At 39.7% G+C, this 20,113-nt stretch overlaps 1 protein-coding gene across 2 annotated transcripts in view; it reads left to right on the forward strand.

The window, feature by feature from the left end:
- The window catches only part of ephb2a (eph receptor B2a), a 32,908-nt gene extending 16,318 nt beyond the window's left edge, over nt 1-16,590 (forward strand). Inside the window, exons 4-16 of one of the 2 annotated variants that reach the window (XM_030769807.1) lie at nt 6,601-6,756; nt 7,708-8,043; nt 11,405-11,529; nt 11,831-11,993; nt 12,728-12,836; nt 13,021-13,085; nt 13,687-13,812; nt 13,929-14,176; nt 14,760-14,975; nt 15,290-15,439; nt 15,806-15,999; nt 16,148-16,303; nt 16,482-16,590. In XM_030769807.1, coding sequence (XP_030625667.1) covers nt 6,601-6,756; nt 7,708-8,043; nt 11,405-11,529; nt 11,831-11,993; nt 12,728-12,836; nt 13,021-13,085; nt 13,687-13,812; nt 13,929-14,176; nt 14,760-14,975; nt 15,290-15,439; nt 15,806-15,999; nt 16,148-16,303; nt 16,482-16,590 — 2,153 coding nt within the window. The remainder of the gene's footprint in view (nt 1-6,600; nt 6,757-7,707; nt 8,044-11,404; nt 11,530-11,830; nt 11,994-12,727; nt 12,837-13,020; nt 13,086-13,686; nt 13,813-13,928; nt 14,177-14,759; nt 14,976-15,289; nt 15,440-15,805; nt 16,000-16,147; nt 16,304-16,481) is intronic. The other variant, XM_030769808.1, reaches the window with a different exon arrangement.
- The last annotated feature ends 3,523 nt before the right edge of the window (nt 16,591-20,113 follow it).

Here is a 20,113-nt window from a genome sequence, read left to right on the forward strand (position 1 = left end):
TTTCCAGTGGAGCCAAGAACAAAATTAGCATTATTGACCAGTTAGAAACCATGAAGGGGTTCATTGGGCATTGTGTGCTCTGAATTGATTTACAGTGATTGTAGGGGTAATTTCTTTTTTGATTAAGGCATTTTTTTGCCTCTCCAGGGCTTGAATCATTGTTTAACTGAGATTCCTTGTTTTTGTTCCTTATCTTACCCTGTAGGTCTATTTTCATCCCCCCGGCTCAATTTGTGATAATGGCTATTGACATACTCCGTTCCTCTGAATCATTCTTCTTTATCAATTTACATATTTGTGATGTCTCATCCCTGCTGTCAGTATGTTATTATTGTTTGCCAGTGTAAGCTCTCTGCCAGCCTCTCCCCACTGGTGAGTGACATATTCAAATGGGGTTGTCAGTCAGACAAAAGGAGCACAGGGTATTGTAAATGTATGATGTTGACACCACCCAGATCGCTTTGGTCTGGATGTCATAAAGTCACATAAAGGACCTTGTTGGGTTAACATGGAGGGCTTTGTTTCAGGTGGAGGTTCCCAGATGGAGCTGACACCATTAATATTTACAACTGAGAGATGAAATGAATACATTTCAACTGTCAGTCACGGGACAAAGGAAGCAGTCAGCATAAAAACGCTCCCCGGAGAGCCCTGTCTGAGGCGCCTGAAACCTATAAAATATTAATGCTAAACATGACGAATGAATAAATAACACAAAATCGCTCTCAGGGGGAATAAAATCAGGCATCTGTGAGCGTAGACTAGTTTTGACACTTCCACAGGACAAGGAAAATGTTTTGTTTTCTATTGCAATGCACATATTCAACGAGCCAAGAAACTACAGTTTTGCTTTTGACAGAAAGTAGACTTTGTAACTGTATTTCAAAATACAAGGGGAAGAAACCAAAACCTTGTATTTCAAAATATATGGTACCTTTAATCTGTCTTCACAAAGTGTAGTGCCCTGACACAGACAACAGGTTTTGCATGCGGACATGGCGATGGAATGTGCTAGCTCGAGCAAAAAAAAAGAGCACTCAGCAAGAGATCATTCCACACCAAGGCACGTTTTGAAGGCTTTCATAGCACAGCCATAATGGACATATTGTGGTTCATTTCTGTCTGTAGGATATCAGGTGTTTGCTGAGGACTGGCCTGCCAAGTTCTCTCTGTTACAGCTCTATGTTACAGAATATGTTCTTTGATAAAAATCAAGCATTTGAATCCATAACATACATTTCCTCTCACATTTTTCAAGCGCTTTCCCACCCCACAAATGAGATAAGTCTAGATATATGGCTTTTTATTTTTAAGTTAAACCACGGACTTTGGTAATGCGAGAGTATATTTGAATGTTGCAGAAAGATGACAGATTCAGCAGACACAATAAAAATGGGTCAGATTTTGAGATTGAAATTGGATTGTTTTTTTTGTTTTTTTTAGGAAATATTTTCAACTTTTTATTCTATGCAACCTAAATATCCACTGCCAAAGCCCTGTAATTTACTCCCATTCCAGACACTAGCGACAAAAGAGGCTATGAAATGTAGCTGTGAGTTCATTCTTCAGAGTTGCCAGCATTTTTCCCTACACTCCTATCTGTCCTCATCGTGTGTCATGTAGAGTCGCCCCACACATTAAATTGTCATCTGCTGCTGGCTCTGGTGCTCCTACATGGCATTCAGTGGTGTGGCGGCTGTCTGGAGTGCCAGTAAGGCTCCTGCCTGTCCTGTATGATAATCCTGCTGTCTACAAGAACCCAGCTCTAATCCATGCAGTCTCCAAAGCAGCCACACCGAGGAAAAAATCTGAGAGCCTTCCCTCGCATGTCATTTGGATTCAATCAACTTGCATGATGATGAAAACAAGACTCAGTGGCATTAAGTGCTAGCTTTCACACAGTAGACTGGTGTATGATTCAACTTGAGCACAGATGCATCCCAAGTGCATCATGTCTGATTCAGTGTAAGCTTTGCATATCTCGCGTTGAATCAGGATGTGAGATTTGGGCAGGTGAAAGTCGTGTAACTGAAAGCACCATATGTAGTTCTACCAGTCACTTTCATGAGTGATGTTCCTCAAGTCGCATCCCCTACTTCTGAAACCACTGAATATGATCCTGTCTCAAGAAGCGTCATCAGAATGGAAGAAGTGATGGCTTAGTAATTGGCTAAAATGATATCTTTACATATTTTGAACCGATGTGGTTTTACAGTATTACTACTCCTCGTCTACATAGTTCCCATCTGCAGTATCCATGGGATACAGTTTTGTTTCCTTCATACTGACAGAGAACCAGGGCCATTCCTCATTAGTGGGAGGCCTCAGCAGGGTGTGTTTGTTTGTTTTAGTGATGAGATTCTCTCCTCTGTGCTGACTGACTGTTGCGCTCTAAAGCAGCCATTCAGCATGGACTCATCACAGGCCATCTAAAGCACGTTGTCCATAGCAACTTGTGTGTCGTGGCTGCGGTTCAGACCCCTGTTGCTCAGCCTGCCTACTCGAGAAAACCACGAGTGCCAGTCCACCCTGTCTGTCTGTGTGGGCACGTCTGACGCTCCACGAGGGGCTAAAAGAATCAAACAGATTAATGTGGCAATCATCATGTGAACCTGACACATAATCTAGCCAACACACACACACACACACACACACACACACAAACTTATCAGTCTATGTGTGAAAGAATCTGTAGTGAAAACTATGGTGAATCTATACTCTCAAAGCACAGTTTCCAAGAGAGTCCAACTACAAAACCAACCACACAAAGGTTATTTTTAGAACTGCAGATGTTCACACACTTTTGTGATGAGGGGGATCTGTTACACTGTGTATCACAAGAGGTCAGGTCAGATCAATATGTTTCCAGTGTGTGCTCCACCTAAAAATCACATTGATTTTCTTCTGTCCTGTGTCATCCCAGTGGTGCCATCTGCAATCACTGTCAATCAGCTGTTTACAGCAGTCATGGAACTGTGATAAAACTCATGGATTACAGTTTACTGTGCATGATATTCACACCCCTGTCACTTTGTAGGTCTCTGTTGGTTTGATTCAAAGCCATGGATTTGGTTGTGAGTACCAGCTGTTCCCTGTTCCGATGTCCCTCTGTCCCCCACCAACCCCTATTATGCTTCTGTCATTTAGAATCTTTATCTTTGTATTCTGCCCTATGGAGCCTGCTTTGGACCTCACAGGGCTGCCCCTCTCAATAGGCCCTGTGTTGGTGAATCTTTGTTTTAAAGCTCACCTGCTTTGTTCTGAATGCATATTACGTTGGGCTCAGGACTTTTCAGTTCACATACTAGTGTATGCATGAAGGCCTAGCCTCAGTCTAAAAGGGAAATTAAGCAAGTCTTTTCCTCTCAATTTTTCATTTCTTAATTTAACATTAATAGTAATCTTAATTAAACCATGTAGTGTTCTCATGATTTTTTAGAGGCAGAACTCATTGAGAAATAGGTATTGTTTTCATTAGAGTATGATATAGGTGTTACTGTGTGAGTACTGAGACCAACTGATATCCTGAGAGGCAGATATGTGGATGTTTACCACAAGGCTATGAAAACATCCCAGTTGTACAGCTACAATATATCACTCTGAGCCTTCATGAGGCCTAGAGTATTATAGCACTCTAGATGGATACCTTTAGATATGTTCATTTTTACCTTTCACATGATTATTGATTGATATTGACATAAGCAAAGCAAAAACAGCAAATCCCTGAGCATGTCTCAGTAGGCCTGACCATTCTTCACTCTCACTGATGGATCACTAGATTCAACTCAGTGACATGTGTAATACTTAACCTTAATGGTTTATCCCAGTCGGACCATTATTGTCATCGAGTAAAGACATTTTGGCAAAGATCTAAAAAAAAATTACACTTATTTTATTAGCTAAGAGTTTCTTCATTAATTCTGTTTTATAAGGTGATGCTTCTTGGTCATGTGTTAGTATTACACTTTAAACTGAAAGGCAAGGCTTGAGTCAAGGTCTTGGAATGTCATGACATACGTTTTTTGTGGGTTTGGATGATGCCTCATGGAGCGTTCCACTCTAATACTGCCTTATTCGTTACAGACAGGCAGAACTCCCATATTCACCCCGATGACAGTTTGAATGGCAGCACAGCACACATGAGCAACATGGGACTTGCCTTTGCCCCTGTTAGACAAGTGAACCTGACTGTGCTAATCCATGGATAAGCAGAGAGGGTTGACAGGCCACCTCTAATGGATATTAATGTTTCCCTTACAGACAGGGATGCCAAGGAAGGTTACCCAGACATCTGTGGGTTCATGCTCAAGTGGGCCAAGAAGCGGGGTTGGAGGATGGGGGGATTGGGGAGGAAGGGGGGGGGGGGGCACAAGCAAATCCCACATTAGCTCTGTGAGGCTTGTCGTCAAGTTAGATCTATTGTATGGGACATAAGTGAGATCAATATCTTACATAATTGGTCCCTGCTTTGGAAAGAGCCTCTGATGTCTGCCGTGGCATTGTCTGATGAAGCAAATGAAATGTGGGGAACTTATAACTCTCCTGTGGATTTAATATCCTCCCTGTCTCACACTGTGTTAGCCCAGTCTCAGTGTTCAGAGTGTTTTTGCAAAACAGCAACGTTGTAAAGTGGCAGAGTATGTCCGCGTGGTTCCATATACAGTAATTTCAATTCAGTTTCCTTAGTGATTGATTAAACTTTTATGAGTTAAGCAAGATTAGAGGCCAGGAGTCCACTGTAGCCCCGGCCAGTTACTTGTTTATATTTACTCTGGCAACCTACAGTTATTTGACTGCCATTCATTTTGTATGTTCTCAGTAATGATGAGAGAATGGTAATGTTCTGAATTGCACTGAAAGTCAGTGGCATTACATTTAGTATAGACTCCATCAGTAATATAAAAAGTGTTGTAGAGACCGAGACATAATTAAAGTTGCTTGATTGAAATGAAAGAGTAAGACAAGTTAATGTCTTCCTTTAAGAGTAGGGTGTCATGTAAAAGTAATAAGGAATTAATTGTGGTTTCTTTAATGTATTCCTTCATTTTAGCAGACTACTTTTATTTCCGTAGCTGTCCAGAAGAAACATTTAATATAAACAGCCTGACTGAATTTAGAGCATCAGGAATGTTATGAGACCATTTTCTACTGTGTCATTAGCGCCCACACGATTTTAACAGTCCAAAAATGCAATTTGGTACTTAGCTTAAATAAAATCAGGATATTGCTCTACTTTTTTTTTCTCTCCACACACTCATCTTTTGTTTCTCTGTGGAACCAGAACCGTTTAATTCCTGTCCAGTGGGCCCATGGTTCAGCCATTCACACCAGTCCCTTTCAACTGTAACCAACACCACCTTCAGGGTTTAAATTCATAGAAAAGTGAGATGATAAGTACCTTGCATTCCTTTCAGCACATTTTGAATTGCCTGTCACTAAGAATATACTGAGAGATCTTGCCAACAACAATACTGGACTGTCAGAGAAATGATGGGATATTTTGCTAAATCAAAATAATGTATGGGATATATTATACCACATTCACTCGTAATGTTTTTAGCAAGTGAGGATTTGGGCAAAAATGCTGAAAAAATGTTTAATATGATTTGCCCCTCATTTAGAAGTAATTTTGCAAGTTTTAAACATAGGCGTCTTTACCCAAGGCAGTGTTGTGTTGTCCAGGGCACAGTTTGTTATCTGCATCCATACTGTCTTAGCACCACTTTAATGAGGGAAAGAGTATGTGTATATTTTTGGATGGGGTTAGCGGCTGTGAGCTCTAGAGTGTAATGTGATAAGAGGATAAGAAATAATATCTGTCCAGCTGTAGGAAAGATAGGAAAGCTCTCTTCAAAGTCATCAAAACATCATCATGACAATGTCGCATTTTGCCTGCTGTGCTGCACCTCTCATCTCTGAGCTGAGTGGTTTTAAACCATGGAGACTTTACAGCTTATTTTCTGTGTAGCTTTTCACTGGAAATGTTGCAAACTAATCATATGTCTTTATTCAATGAGATTAACAGCATGAGTGAAGAGAGAAACACTTTGAAATGGAGAGTCGGAGTAGTGAGTTCTCATATTCTTGGAAATGTTTTTTGAAAGATAACTGAGCTGAGGACACATCTGAACAGCGGCACCAGCTCTGTTAGAATGTGCCTGAATATTTTCAATGTATTGCACAGATATTTCTGAGTGGTTCTCTGCTTTTTGTGTGACAGACAAAAGACAAACAGCAAGAGACTCAACTGCCCAAAAGAACTGGAGGCCCATCCAAAATGCAACTGCCGCGTCTTTGAGCTCTTGCACTCCTTTGAAATTCTGGATAGAAGCACCATATGAAAATGTTGCTTTTTAGATATGAGATGATGTTCAGACATTATTCCGTGCAGTTATGTTGTTCATCTCTGTCTCTAAATTGGTACCAGACCATAGCTTATTCTGGGAGAATAGGAATCATGTCCAGACTTTGCTGGTTACTTCAGTGGGAAGCAAAGGCGATTGATTTAAGTAGGCTTTCTTTAAGCCACCTCTGAACTCAAGAGACGTTGATCAGGTTTATTCACAATATCAATATTTTCTCTGCTTTTTTCCAATGCAGCTTGTCTCTCTGGGTACTTCAAACCATCCCAAGGTGACCAGACGTGTCTTCAGTGTCCAATCAACAGCCGCACCACCAATGAGGGTGCTATCAACTGCGTCTGCCGCAATGGCTACTACCGAACAGACTCTGATCCTGTTCAGATGCCCTGCACCAGTACGTGTTCTTACTCTTCCATATGCCAAACTCTCCACCAGACTCCAGTCCAAAGACAAGAGCAACACCTCATTACGATACTAACGACAAACAGCTCTGTTTCAGTTGTTACCACATTTGAAGCCTCCTGAAGATAAGCCTTTTCATTCTGAATTTTACACTAAAGTAATTCACATTACACATGTCTAAGCATGTAGAGGAACGTCGCATTTCATCTTTAGATGGGGTTGTCCTTTTCAAGGTGTTAGCTGACCGGGAGGTCTCTGGAAGAGATTGTTATTCCATTGGTGTAGCACAATAAAAAAGGAGCCCGAAGAAAGAGCAGCTCCAAAAGATTTGCATAATTCCATCCTTTTTTGGGGGAAACAATCGTTAATCTGAACCGGTTCACCATATTCATGATGAAGAAAAGGGTGAATACTTTCTTTAAGCGTTGTTTTGCATTATAATACATCCCAACTCTTTTCATCACATTTTCCTTTAAAGAATTAATAATTTAACCTGAATTGTTTGAAAGCCTTTGATCCAAATTCTGCTGAAGAAGAAAAACTAACTACTGCATGCATAAGTAAAACGTCATTTGTGAAGACTAGAGGAAGACCATTCATTGTTTGTTCAAGTAATCACTTGTAGATCCAAGGTGGGAGGGAGAAAATGTAGAGATAATTCACATGCTTAGGTTATAGTCTTTTATTGTGTCCTTTTGGTTTGATGTTAAGTTCCTGGACATCTTAAGAGTTTTAGATGGCATTTTATGGCACCATGCATCATAGTAGCCAACTCTTCAGGTTTGCTTCAGGAGGAAAAAAATCTTTACATGTTGTAAACTCAATTTAAATAACTGTTGCACCTCAGGTCATTTCCATTTCCATTTTTTCAGCCCGTTGTCTAAATGGAATTTTTTTGTTGTCTTACATTTTCTCATGAGGTTGTTTGTTGTGTGTTGTGCAGCGGTACCCTCCGCACCTCAGAATGTGATCTCCATTGTGAATGAGACATCTCTGAGGCTGGAGTGGACAGCCCCAAGGGACAGCGGAGGCAGGGAGGACGTGGTCTATAACATCATCTGTAAGAGCTGTGGGTCAGGACGTGGAGCCTGCACGCGCTGTGGGGACAATGTCCAGTTTGTGCCACGGCAACTGGGCCTCACCGAACCCAAGGTTCACATCAGCGACCTGCTGGCACACACACAGTACACCTTCGAGATCCAGGCCGTTAATGGAGTTTCTGACCAGAGCCCTTACTCACCTCAGTTTTCCTCGGTCAACATTACCACCAACCAGGCGGGTAAGGGTCTTTATACCAGTTAAGAGTGGATATTGTGCCTTGATAATACTCAGCCACTGCTTAGAGCACAGCAGGCAGCTCATTTGTATGGCAGGTGCAGGAGGCGTAGCTGGACTGGTCCTCCAGCATGAAGTTGATTGATTGAGTTGATTGAGTCTTTTATCATGGCTTGCATGCCTCCAAGATGTCTCTCATCTCTTTTTTGCTTTCTCTCATCCAGCTAATTTGCGCTTAATGAAGTATTGATCAGTGAACAGTTGAAACGGCATGTTTTTTTAAGGTTGTTTCATATGTGTGACAGTTTTTCCTGTATCCCTGGGAAAAGAATAGAAACACTTACTGTTCAGATAATATTACACGGTATGGGGCATTTCGGAAAATAATAATAAAAAGAAAGTCTGTAAAAAGAGTTAGATCAAAGGACCACTGCAGAGTTTAATAGAGCATTTTAATGAGAGGTCTGCCCCTGGCAGGACTGCTCTGAACTCGCTGGACCTGGCACCGGCGGCTCTGACTCTACCGGTGTGCCTGTCGGTCCTCATTATTGCCTGACTGGTGCTGTGAAGAGACAAAATTGCTCCTCTCCCTGCCACTGCCCCTGGAGCTAGTATTGAGGGCTATATCCCAAACCCTCTGGTCAGTCAGCCATCTGGGCACCAGAAAACAGGGCACAGAGGAAAAGTAAACTTCCACTTTCCCTGTTGAGGAATTTATTAACTGGATTGGTCCTAACCAAACACACTCTCTCTCTCTCTCTCTTTGCTAAGGGATGTATTACCAATTTCAGTCTTTAGAAATGCAGTGCTCGGTTTAGTATTCAGAGAGTATGTAATTTGTAAAGGACTGGGAAGAGCTAAAAAAGTTCATGAATTAACTAAAAGCAGCAGGAGTTACATTAGCATTTGAGAATTTCAGTGAATCAGCTTAGAATTTCAAATATGTCTCTCAAGACGCCAGTCTTAAGCCTCAGTCAGAAATTTCTTAGAAGTTATTAAAATGTGCACATATAAAATTGATATTACCTCTGAAATAGCATTAAAAAAACCTCAGATGTGCCCATTTTGGAGCAGTTATATGGTGTTTAAGAATGCACATCAATGTTCATGTCTAATGGTTTAAAGCTTGATTTGCTCAGATATTACCTTGTAATTTATCAAAGTGGAAATTCTTTTCAAAGGAAACAATTATCCTCAAATCCTCTGCAGATGGAAACACTCATAACTGACTCATATGATTCTTTTACACTATACCACAGAAACAAAAAAACAGAGGAATATGTGTTTTTCACTGTTGGACCAGTGGTTATTTTTCTCATGAATTTCCCTGGATTTAAGTCCGGAAGAGAGAGGACATGAATAAGATATCATGGCTCACCGCAGTATGTGTAGAAAAATGATCTTTTCACCAGATCAGAAGGCGCTTTTTTTAAAAAAAAAAATATGGATACGGTCTTTTTGTTCATAGCATCATACCTGTGACTGATTCTAATACTAGTTCTGCCTTGAGTCTTCTCAACACCTATAACTGCTGGTCGTCTCATAGACGCCGTCAAACTGCCAGACATTCAGCACATTATTTCACTGGTTTGTTACTGGATTCTACCATACAAATTATTTTGCCATTGAATAAATATATGTTGGATAGATATTTGCTGAGACCCTATTTTGACATAGCGATGAAGTTTACATTATAATGTAATTGCGCTCAACCAAATTCTAAACACAACGTAATTCTCACTGATAGTGTTTATCGCGTTTTCAAACAGGTCTCATAAACATATCCTCAGTTTAACTCAGAACAGGAAAAAGATGTAGTTCATTTACAAATCACGGGGCAAGGCCAGACAGCAACAGTTGGTAATGACGCTTGAATCATTTTACAGTTGATGTGGGAAATTATGTTATGACAGTATCAGGAAATATTTTTGAATACTTTTAAGAGTCCCTGGAAAATGCAGGTCTCATCCTCTGTTGAACAGAGACAATCCAATCAAAGCTAAGACTTACGTTGTGTTAAAGCTCACCAAAATATACAGTTGATTTCAGTATATAAAATTCTTGTCTTTCTAGCCTATCGACTCAAAATCCAACACTTAAGCGAAGTCTTCAAAATGAGTCAGTGGAAATAAACTGAGTGAGAGTGCCAATATTTTATGCTGATGACTAAACTAAACAGAGAAAGATACTTGGCAATCCAGTTTTATACACTCTTGAGTGTTTAATATTCTTCCGCTCTGTTCAGGAACAGCAGAGGCAAGAAGGTTTTTAACAACCTGGGGCCAGTAACTCTCGAAGTAATCAGGCTGTGCCAAAGTGCTTTACACCATCCACCTCAAGCTATCAATAAATATTATTTACTTAATAGCAATCGGAGTGATTGTATAAGTGCCAGGAACTGTAATACTCTTAATCAGCAACAGAATGTGGAAATAGATGTCTTTTATTGCCCAAGCAATTTTTCACATTATCGTGTTAGAAATGAGTTGAGGCAGCAGATTAGTGTTATTTGATATGTATTATCAGATATGTTGAGTTTACTCAGTTTTGGCTTATCCCTCAATGGAAATATAATCAGTCAATCCAGAGGAAACACTTGTGTGCTTTGTTGCCTATTGCTGATAGTATTAGATGCTATATGTCTTAATCATGCAGACAGGCTCAGACTGAATTTGATTTGCTCAGTCATGCTTCAGACTTTATAGTCAAAAAACCTACTACGTCACATTTACATTACTTAAGTTTTGAACTCAGTGGACTCTGGTGAGCCAATGAAAAGCAATGAAGCCCAACATAGTTGTCTAGTGCTTGTGTTTTCCACAGTGGGAAAAAAATAATTTTACTTTTTTATGGCAAATTCCTTCATACACCACATAGTACTACTGCCAAGCAGCTATGTGTGCTGCTCAGAAGCTAGCTAGCTATATCTTTGCCTACTGAACCTCTCTGCATTTCTGTCCAGTGCTGACTGTTTGTATGGATATAGTGACTGATCCATGGGTACTTTATGAATGGCAATTAAGTTCACGGCGGTGCAGAATGAGGCCACAGTTCTCAAATGATTTTCACTGAGTAAAGAGGGAGTCTGTAACAGTCACATGTTGAGCAACAATGTTATGAATTTATAACCATTAACAGTGGCTGGTTCTTACATTTGACCTTCTTCCCATTTAGAAACACTCATAAAACAGTGAAAGTCCTTTATGTATTTGAAATCAGATACTAGGTACTGTGCTTTTTGTACAGTTCACTTTGTGTTGTGTAATGGAATTTCCTCAGCTGAACTTATTAAAGACGTAAGACTTGTGCAAACTACTGTTCTGCACTATATAAGCCCCTCCATCCTCTCTCTCCCTCTCTCTCAGCTCCATCTGTAGTGTCCATCATACACCAGGTCAGTCGGAGTGTGGACAGCATCACTCTGTCCTGGTCCCAGCCAGACCAACCCAATGGAGTTATTCTTGACTATGAGCTCCGGTATTATGAAAAGGTAATAAAAGATGACATCAGTTCAGAGACTATATTGGATTTCTTGGTGTTCTTTGAAAAGGCTGTAGCATTTTAATTGTTGTTATATTGACATACAACCCACATGATTTCTGTCGAAGCGTTGTGTAATGCTTTTTAGAGAACCTGTGAACACCCTTAATCAGATAATCAGTAAAGATAAGTGTGAGGACTCATGAATGTGTGCCTTGAAAACGACACAAAATGTAACCATTATTGATGCGTCAGCTATGTGGTCTCTGAACATAAAAAATGATGTGGTCTTTGTGTTTTGGCTTCTTCAGAGCATGGCAGAAGTCAATTCTTCCGTCCTGAGGAGTCAGACCAACACAGCGGTCATCCGTGGCCTGAAGCCAGGGACCATCTACGTCTTCCAGGTGCGGGCCAGGACAGTGGCCGGATTTGGACGCTTTAGTGGGAAGATGTACTTCCAGACCATGACTGAAGGTATGGGAATAATCTGTGAATTATCTAAGACTGTTTACACTTTGTTGTACCACTCTATTTTTCATTGGCTTTGACCAGTATGTATCTTGAAGTCCTACCCAGTCATATGGCTCTCATACACAGTTCTGTGTGCAGAAACTATTACACGACATGCTCTTTTTTCTTGATATGTTGGCTAAAGCTCTGTCAGCAGTGGTTGAATCCAGTGACCATAGACATAATTGTTCTGATCCCCTGCCAGTCTCACAAATGGCACAGATATCATTCAGATGGAGCTGGTCTATTAGTCTGTCTCCCAGAGCCTCAGCCAAAAACATAAGCCAAAGCCCAAACCCTGTTCTCACAATGTTCCTCCCTCTCCAGGAATGAGCACTAACACAGTTAACCAGCAAAGTGTTATCGATCGTACATTCTCTTTCATGGAGAGAAATTCAGTGTGGTGTTACTGAATTCAAAAAGCCCTTTTAAGTGTTTAACACACAGAGTGTGAGAGCCAATAAAATTGTTAAGACAATTAAGTTGTTCAGCAGTAGTTGAAGTCGTTGTAGGATTGAAGGTTGTTTAATAACCCTCATGAATTAATTAACAGTTAATTGTTGATTATTATGACTATTATGAAATTATTATGAAGAGTAGTTTATGTGTTTTTGAAGCATTTGCTAGGTCTTTGAATGAGATTAAGCCCTGGATATTGTAATGCTGTTGACTCTGTGCTTTGTGCTGTGACTCCATAGAGGAGTACAACTCAAGCATCCAGGAGAAGCTGCCTCTGATCATCGGCTCCACCGCTGCTGGTGTTGTCTTTCTTATCGCTGTGGTTGTGATCATTATTGTCTGCAATCGGTGAGTCAGTGTATTCATTGAATCTTGGTGTGCACATGAAATGACAAATTTCCTACCCCTAAGACTTTAAGAAGACCCGATTTTTCTGAAGTTATCAGTTTTTTGATAGACACACACAGGCTTGATTATACTTTGCCAATCCACTATGTCATTGTATGTGTTTTTTTTTTTTTTTTAATTACAGGAGGGGCAGTGACAGAACAGATTCTGAGTACACAGACAAACTACAACACTACACCAGTGGCCACAGTGAGTAACTACTCAGTCCATGCTGATCCACCCACTTCCAGACCATTCTCTTAAGAGAATTTCCTATGAGATGAGATGTATTGGCAGAACACGCCTTGTAAATTTCATTAGCAAATCTGGAAATCTGTCCTCTATAGCCAGCCAACTGAATCAGCCAGACAAATAAATCAGTATGCGTATATGTTTTGTCTTTTTTTTTTCATAGCCAGCTAATCTTGTTTGATTTGCAGTGTCCATTCCATGACTCCTATCGACAACTGTTGGAATCTAGACATAAAAGGGTTATGTCTGTGGAATAGAACCCATATATGTGTATTTAGTACATTTCTCTCTGCAGACTACTACTACTCATAGTATCATATTTCAGACTTACATTAGAAAAAATGTGTCTGCACTGATGTCTTCTGCATTTACTTAGGTCCATATCATATTTATATCATATTTATACTGCGGGTCAAACATGTATGTTAAGCTTTATCTGTCAACCTTTTTTCTGCGCCTTCCTTTCGCAATTGATTTTGTCCATAATTTTTTAAATGGAAGAAATGCCTCAGTTCTTTTTTTCTTACTGAATTCAATCATAGCTCTTGCTTGTCTTTCCAAGTGTCTCCAGGAATGAAGATCTATATCGATCCTTTCACCTATGAGGATCCCAATGAGGCAGTGCGAGAGTTTGCCAAAGAAATAGATATGTCCTGTGTCAAGATCGAGCAAGTCATTGGTGCAGGTATATATCCCAGTGTATTGTGTCATCATAGTTGTACCATTATCACAAACTGCAGAATGTAACAGGACAAGTCCAACGCTGCTTGTTCAGCTATGCTTTTATCGTTCGTTTGTTAGGTGAGTTTGGGGAGGTATGTAGCGGCAATCTGAAGCTGCCTGGGAAGAGAGAGATCCTGGTGGCCATTAAAACGCTGAAGTCTGGTTACACGGAGAAGCAAAGACGAGACTTCCTGAGTGAGGCCAGCATCATGGGCCAGTTTGACCACCCTAATATAATTCACCTGGAGGGAGTGGTCACCAAATCCAGCCCTGTCATGATCATCACGGAGTTCATGGAGAATGGCTCACTGGACTCCTTCCTCAGAGTACGTGAAGTACAGAGAAATAATTTGCCAATATGCTGCCTTTTTACATTAATGATGTTCTTTTTATTGGTATTGCTTTTTTGAGGATATGTACATATAGACACATGTAATGGAATATAGAGAGAGTAGAAATATAAGTGTTGTAAATTATTCTGATGAGTTGTTTATCACTCCCTATGTGGTCAGTCTCTCTCTCTGTTGTTCCCAGCCTTGCTAATATTCATTTGTACTGGCTCAAATCCCGTTAGACTGAGCACAGATGTTGTCAACAGCAGGCACAGCTGGACTGAAGGACTTTATAAATCCAGATGTTGAGCTTCAGGGCTCCATTTGTAGTTTTATGTTCAGCTTTGCCTTCCACTCATAGAAGTTACACAGATCATTTAAGTTACTACGGGCAGCTATACTATGGACTGCAGCATGTGTTTCAGTAGTTTCCTGTAATAAAGTTGTTAATAGTGTAATAAACTTAAGTAATTTTGACTGAAGAGGACTAGTGCAAAAAAAGAAAAAAAAAATTATTTTACTTAAAAACATTATGTGCATTGATTTTTGATTTGAACTTTCTTAACTTCTGCTTTAGCAAAATGACGGGCAGTTTACAGTGATTCAGTTGGTGGGAATGCTACGTGGCATCGCGGCAGGAATGAAATACCTCTGTGACATGAACTACGTGCACCGCGATCTGGCTGCTCGCAACATTCTAGTGAACAGCAACCTCGTCTGTAAAGTGTCCGACTTTGGCCTCTCTCGTTTCCTAGAGGATGACACGTCAGATCCCACCTATACTAGTGCCCTGGTGAGAATGTTTCCAAACCTCCATCATTTAAAGGGGGTATATACTGAACTTAGATGCTGATACTCTTTGGGTACAGCCCAGATCAGTGCTTCACTGCCAGGACTTTACAGAATAGTGCATATTACTGAATGGAACATTCTGATGTGCAAAGGGGAAAAAAGTTTGCTATAAAGATATAGTTGCCATCTTTAAAACCTTAGGCTTATCTGGAGGGAGTTGACACAGCTTACTCAGTTGCATTTATCAGCATTTTATGTGCCCAGATGGCATCCATTTGCTAGACTTTCCATAATAAATCAAATATTTATTCACAGGGAGGAAAAATTCCAATCCGATGGACCGCCCCTGAGGCTATTCAGTACAGGAAATTTACATCCTCCAGTGACGTTTGGAGCTATGGTATCGTCATGTGGGAAGTCATGTCCTACGGGGAAAGGCCTTACTGGGACATGAGCAATCAAGATGTATGAAACAGCATTTCTTTCACATTATTATATACCTGCTGTAAAACAGTGCTGAAATTACACTCATTCTTTCCACCAAATAGTTCAGAGTGACCCCTGGTGGACAGATGCTCACCATTCCATTGCAATCACACACAAAGAAACCCATACAAATAAACAGTGAATCCTCTGTCATGTGGATTAAAGTGATTATTTGATATAAAATGCTGTATTTTCTGTAAGTTTTGAAATAACTGTTGAAGTTCTTTATTTTCAGTTTCTGAAAGAATACAGATGATGCCCTTCCATTGTTTTGTGCCTTTTCTCCGCGGGTCAAAGTACTAATAAACCCACACTCTGTTTCTGAAATCTTTTCAACCCTTTCAGGTGATCAATGCTATAGAGCAGGACTACAGATTACCTCCCCCTATGGACTGTCCCAATGCATTACACCAGCTTATGCTGGATTGCTGGCAGAAAGACCGCAACAACCGTCCTAAATTCAGCCAGATTGTCAACACCTTAGATAAAATGATCCGTAATCCCAACAGCCTGAAGGCCACCACTCCTCTTTCTTCAGGGTAAGTTCTCATCCTCAATCCAGAGATTAGGGTGTGGAGGTTAGCCTCAACCTGTGTATCACACATATAGCTGCATAAGATATCCTGGGTATGTGGCAGATTGCTTAATTGTCATGAAGTTTAAGGTCTTTGTGTTTTGTTTTGACAGCGTACACCTACCTCTGCTGGACCGTAGCACACCAGACTTCTCCAGCTTTAACACTGTGGATGAGTGGTTGGATGCCATCAAAATGGGCCAGTATAAAGAGAACTTTGCCAATGAAGACTTCAGCACCTTTGAAGCTGTGTCCCAAATGACTATGGAGTGAGTCTTTCCCTCCTGCCTTCGCAACCTGCTAGCTGTCACTTTATCCTTTTCCATATTTCCTAGCCTAATCATACTTTTGTGGATGTTGTGACCAGCCTGGTAAGAATTTCCTAACTTTCATAACTGAACCATGCTCTGCAGATTGTCTTGTTAAGTTCTTGTTTTGTCTTCACAGTGATATCCTTAGAATTGGAGTGACACTTGCTGGCCACCAGAAGAAAATACTCAACAGTATTCAGATGATGCGAGCTCAGATGAACCAGATCCAGTCTGTGGAGGTTTGATCCTCAAACACGTTGAACAGGGCTGGGCTGTACGGGGATGGGCTGGCCATAGTGAACCCCCTGTCTAGGCATCCTCTCAGACTCCTCAGTCCACTGCCTGGTGCTCAGTGCTCATCTGCAGTCCCGCCCTCCTCATGCCACTGTTCCCTCAACCACCAGCACACTGCACACAGGCCCGAGTCTGACTTGGCTAATGCTGTCTCTCCACAATACAACCCAGAACCAGTGCACTGTCATTCATCTAATAATAATAATAATAATAATAATAATAATTTGTATTGTTGGTTGTTGTTATTATTATTATTATTATTATTATTATTATTATTATTAGCGTAGTAGTAGAGATAGTAGTAGTAATAGAGGTAGTATGAGTATTATTATTAGTAGTAGTATTAATAATAATTACTTAAAATTCTTATTTAGTTTGTTAATTTGGGAACTCTGTCCTGAAATATTAGTAAGGCTACCCTTTGAAAGGGTAATTTAGGAATTTTAAAAATTGAGTGAAGTGGAGTCAGAGTTTAGTATCACCATCTCAATACATGGTCATGAATCTTCCCTCAAGACTATTATTTTTAACAACAAGGCGCAGAGACATGATTTCTTGTCTATGCTGTGGACAATGGATTAAAGGCAAAAAATAAAAACAGGAACCTCCTAACATGTCTGTTGCTGACATATGAAGAAGCAGAAATGCGAGGATTGGATCGCCAGTTGTCAGTGTTTGCCTGTGAGGACTATTTTGGAGAACTTTGGTTGTATAAATATTAGACAAGTGAAAAACACCGGCTGAAAATGCTCTTTTATGTAATGAATATTGTGGTGAATATTTTTATTTTTCGTTTAACATTTGATTTTTTTAAAAATGTATTTATTTTGTATTTCGAAACATACAACCTCTCCAGTGTTAATATACCACCAATGTCATTGTTGTGCACATATCAAAAGCACTTACCATCCTGATCTCATCTCTTAGTTACAACCTGCCATGCCAATGTTAAGTATACCAACAAAAAGGGGTTTTTTTGACGTTGATTGACATTACTTTCTTTCTTAACGTTTATATATGCACCTTTGTGACAGAGTAAATGTTGCCATGAATTTCTCATCGGGTGTAACGATACGGAAAATTTCATTGTTCTTTCTTTTTTTTCTCCCTGTAATCTCCTAGAAGTATCCTGTGCATATATTTGGTCCTGTCATGAAGTAGCGTTACTCGTAGCCCCTGTATAAAAGGTGCAGTCATGTGCATTCGCTCATAGTGCGAATATGGACATGAAAGGAAAGAATGACCTCAAATGAGGCTGATGTATAGACACTTTACAGAAGACTTTGGATTTTTTTTAATAAGGTGTTTTATAGCTCATTGTGATTTTTAATACTGAGATGGACATGTGACAGGTCGAGTATAGCACAGTTTATCTGCATATTTCGTATGTGCTTTATCTTGCATCTATTATAATACTGCAAATATTTAACAGTTAGAATTTGAAAAGTTTGGGCCACATTTCTATAACCAAACATTTTGTTTGTTCTGAATAAATAGATTCATACATGGTTGCTGTTTAAATGGCAAACTAAAACCCTTTTATAACTCTACAGAAAAACCATTTCTTACTTCTGTAAAGCAGTTTGCCTATTAACTGAAAAGTCATGCATTTTCTTTTACCTACGGAGGTGGTACCCGTGCGGTATTATGAAGGATTATTAAGGCAGACATACCAAATACTGCACAGAAACACACGTATTCACAGTTATTCACATTTTGACAATCACCAATTCTCCATCAACGTGACTGTGCTTCCACTCAGCAAATCCACCAGTCTTCCACATGATAATAACACTTATGTACTCTGAGAGACCCTCTGAGCTGTGTTTCTGTTTGTTTTATCATTGCCATGGACCAAAAGCTGAAGTGATGTTCTTGCCCCTTTATTCTTGCCTTATACCCTCCAACATTGGCTCTTCACTACACTTCCTTTAAATATTCATACACAGACCATACACTGTACTCATGTGAGCATTGAACATAGCTTTAAAAGGGAATCAACAACAACAACAACAAAAAACAAATCCAAAAAAAAAACCTTGTTCATTGTGGTTTGTCCAAGCAAAGGAAATTCATACATTCCTTTTGATTTGATGTCTGCTTTTACAGAACGTGGAATTTGAGTTGAGCGGTTGCATGCTAAAAATACAACTCAAAAGCCATTAAGTATGGTACTCAATTGTTATCGCACAGTTTGTTCAGAATTTTGTCACTATGGAATAATGATGGCCACTTGTCTTGTTTTCACTTTTTGGTTTTTGCTTAATTTTTCCAGAAGGTGCTTTATTGTTCTTTCCAGTCCTCTCCAGTTCAGCATCATGTTAGACATTTCTGGGAATTTCCCAGCTACAGAGGTCAGCAAGTCCAATGTTAAACTCTGCATCTCATCTCTTTTTTTGTTTGTACAAAAGGGATTTCATTTTACTTTTGCGTGTTTACCGCAAACATTTTCCTCTTAATTTAGGCATTGACATTGAACACTATGATGAAACTGTATACATACTGAGGCTGTGCACACTCCATAAAAATTGTAAAACCCTATAGCATCAAATGTACATGTAGGAAGTGTACCTTACTTGCATGTACATTTTGTACCATATAAGAATCAAAGGGCGTTCACCACACAGACCAGGTAAAGTTGTGGTCATTGTTGTTATGTGTTTGGTCTTCAGTTTGTCTCATTATTGCCATTTTATCCTAATGTTCCCATTTACCTCATCTATCTTACACTGTAGACTTGATTTGCTTATGCATCTGAACTGTTTTGTACACATTTGTATTACGACAACTATTATTCATCCGTTATTATGTTGCTGAGAACAACCTGCACGGCTGATGCATTGAGGTCATGAGAATCCACTTTTGAGTCATAGAAATGCTGAATTTTGTTGAGAATTTCTGTGTGAGAGGACTTTAGGGCTGAATAAAGAGTGTTAGTTTTCTCACAGGACCATAGTACAGGACGTCTTTGTTAATATTTTTTTCTTTATGTGGAATATGTGAGTGGATCAGTGCTACAGTATGTATGGCTTGTGTTTTATATGGGTGTCAAAGCAATGGAGTTTATAACGTCATATTTCCTCAACCCTCTATTACCATAATTTTGTACAGTTTGTGTAGTCTCTGTATTAAAAGAAAACTGAAGAAGCTGTTTCATTAAACTTCTTCTGCTTCTTTTTCAGTGCATTTGTAAGTGGTTTACAGGCTCTGTTAGCTTCTAAACTATAATCCAAACAAATCCAGATACACCAACTCACAACACATTATGCTCTCTGCATACGCTCATAGTTTCCTCTGCAAATTTATGGAATATAAAGTGATGCTTGTACATATACTTATTTGTTCATGTAGTGTAAAAGTCAAACATGCATTGTGTCTAAGACTGTGTGTGTTCACTTTCATTGCCCTTTCTCTCTCTCTTGCTCTCTCTGTCTCTCTCTGTCTCTCTGTCCGTCTCTCTTTTTTATATAAATT

The sequence above is a fragment of the Chanos chanos genome, chromosome 3 (assembly GCF_902362185.1).
Source record: "Chanos chanos chromosome 3, fChaCha1.1, whole genome shotgun sequence".
Taxonomy (NCBI): Eukaryota; Metazoa; Chordata; class Actinopteri; order Gonorynchiformes; family Chanidae; genus Chanos; species Chanos chanos.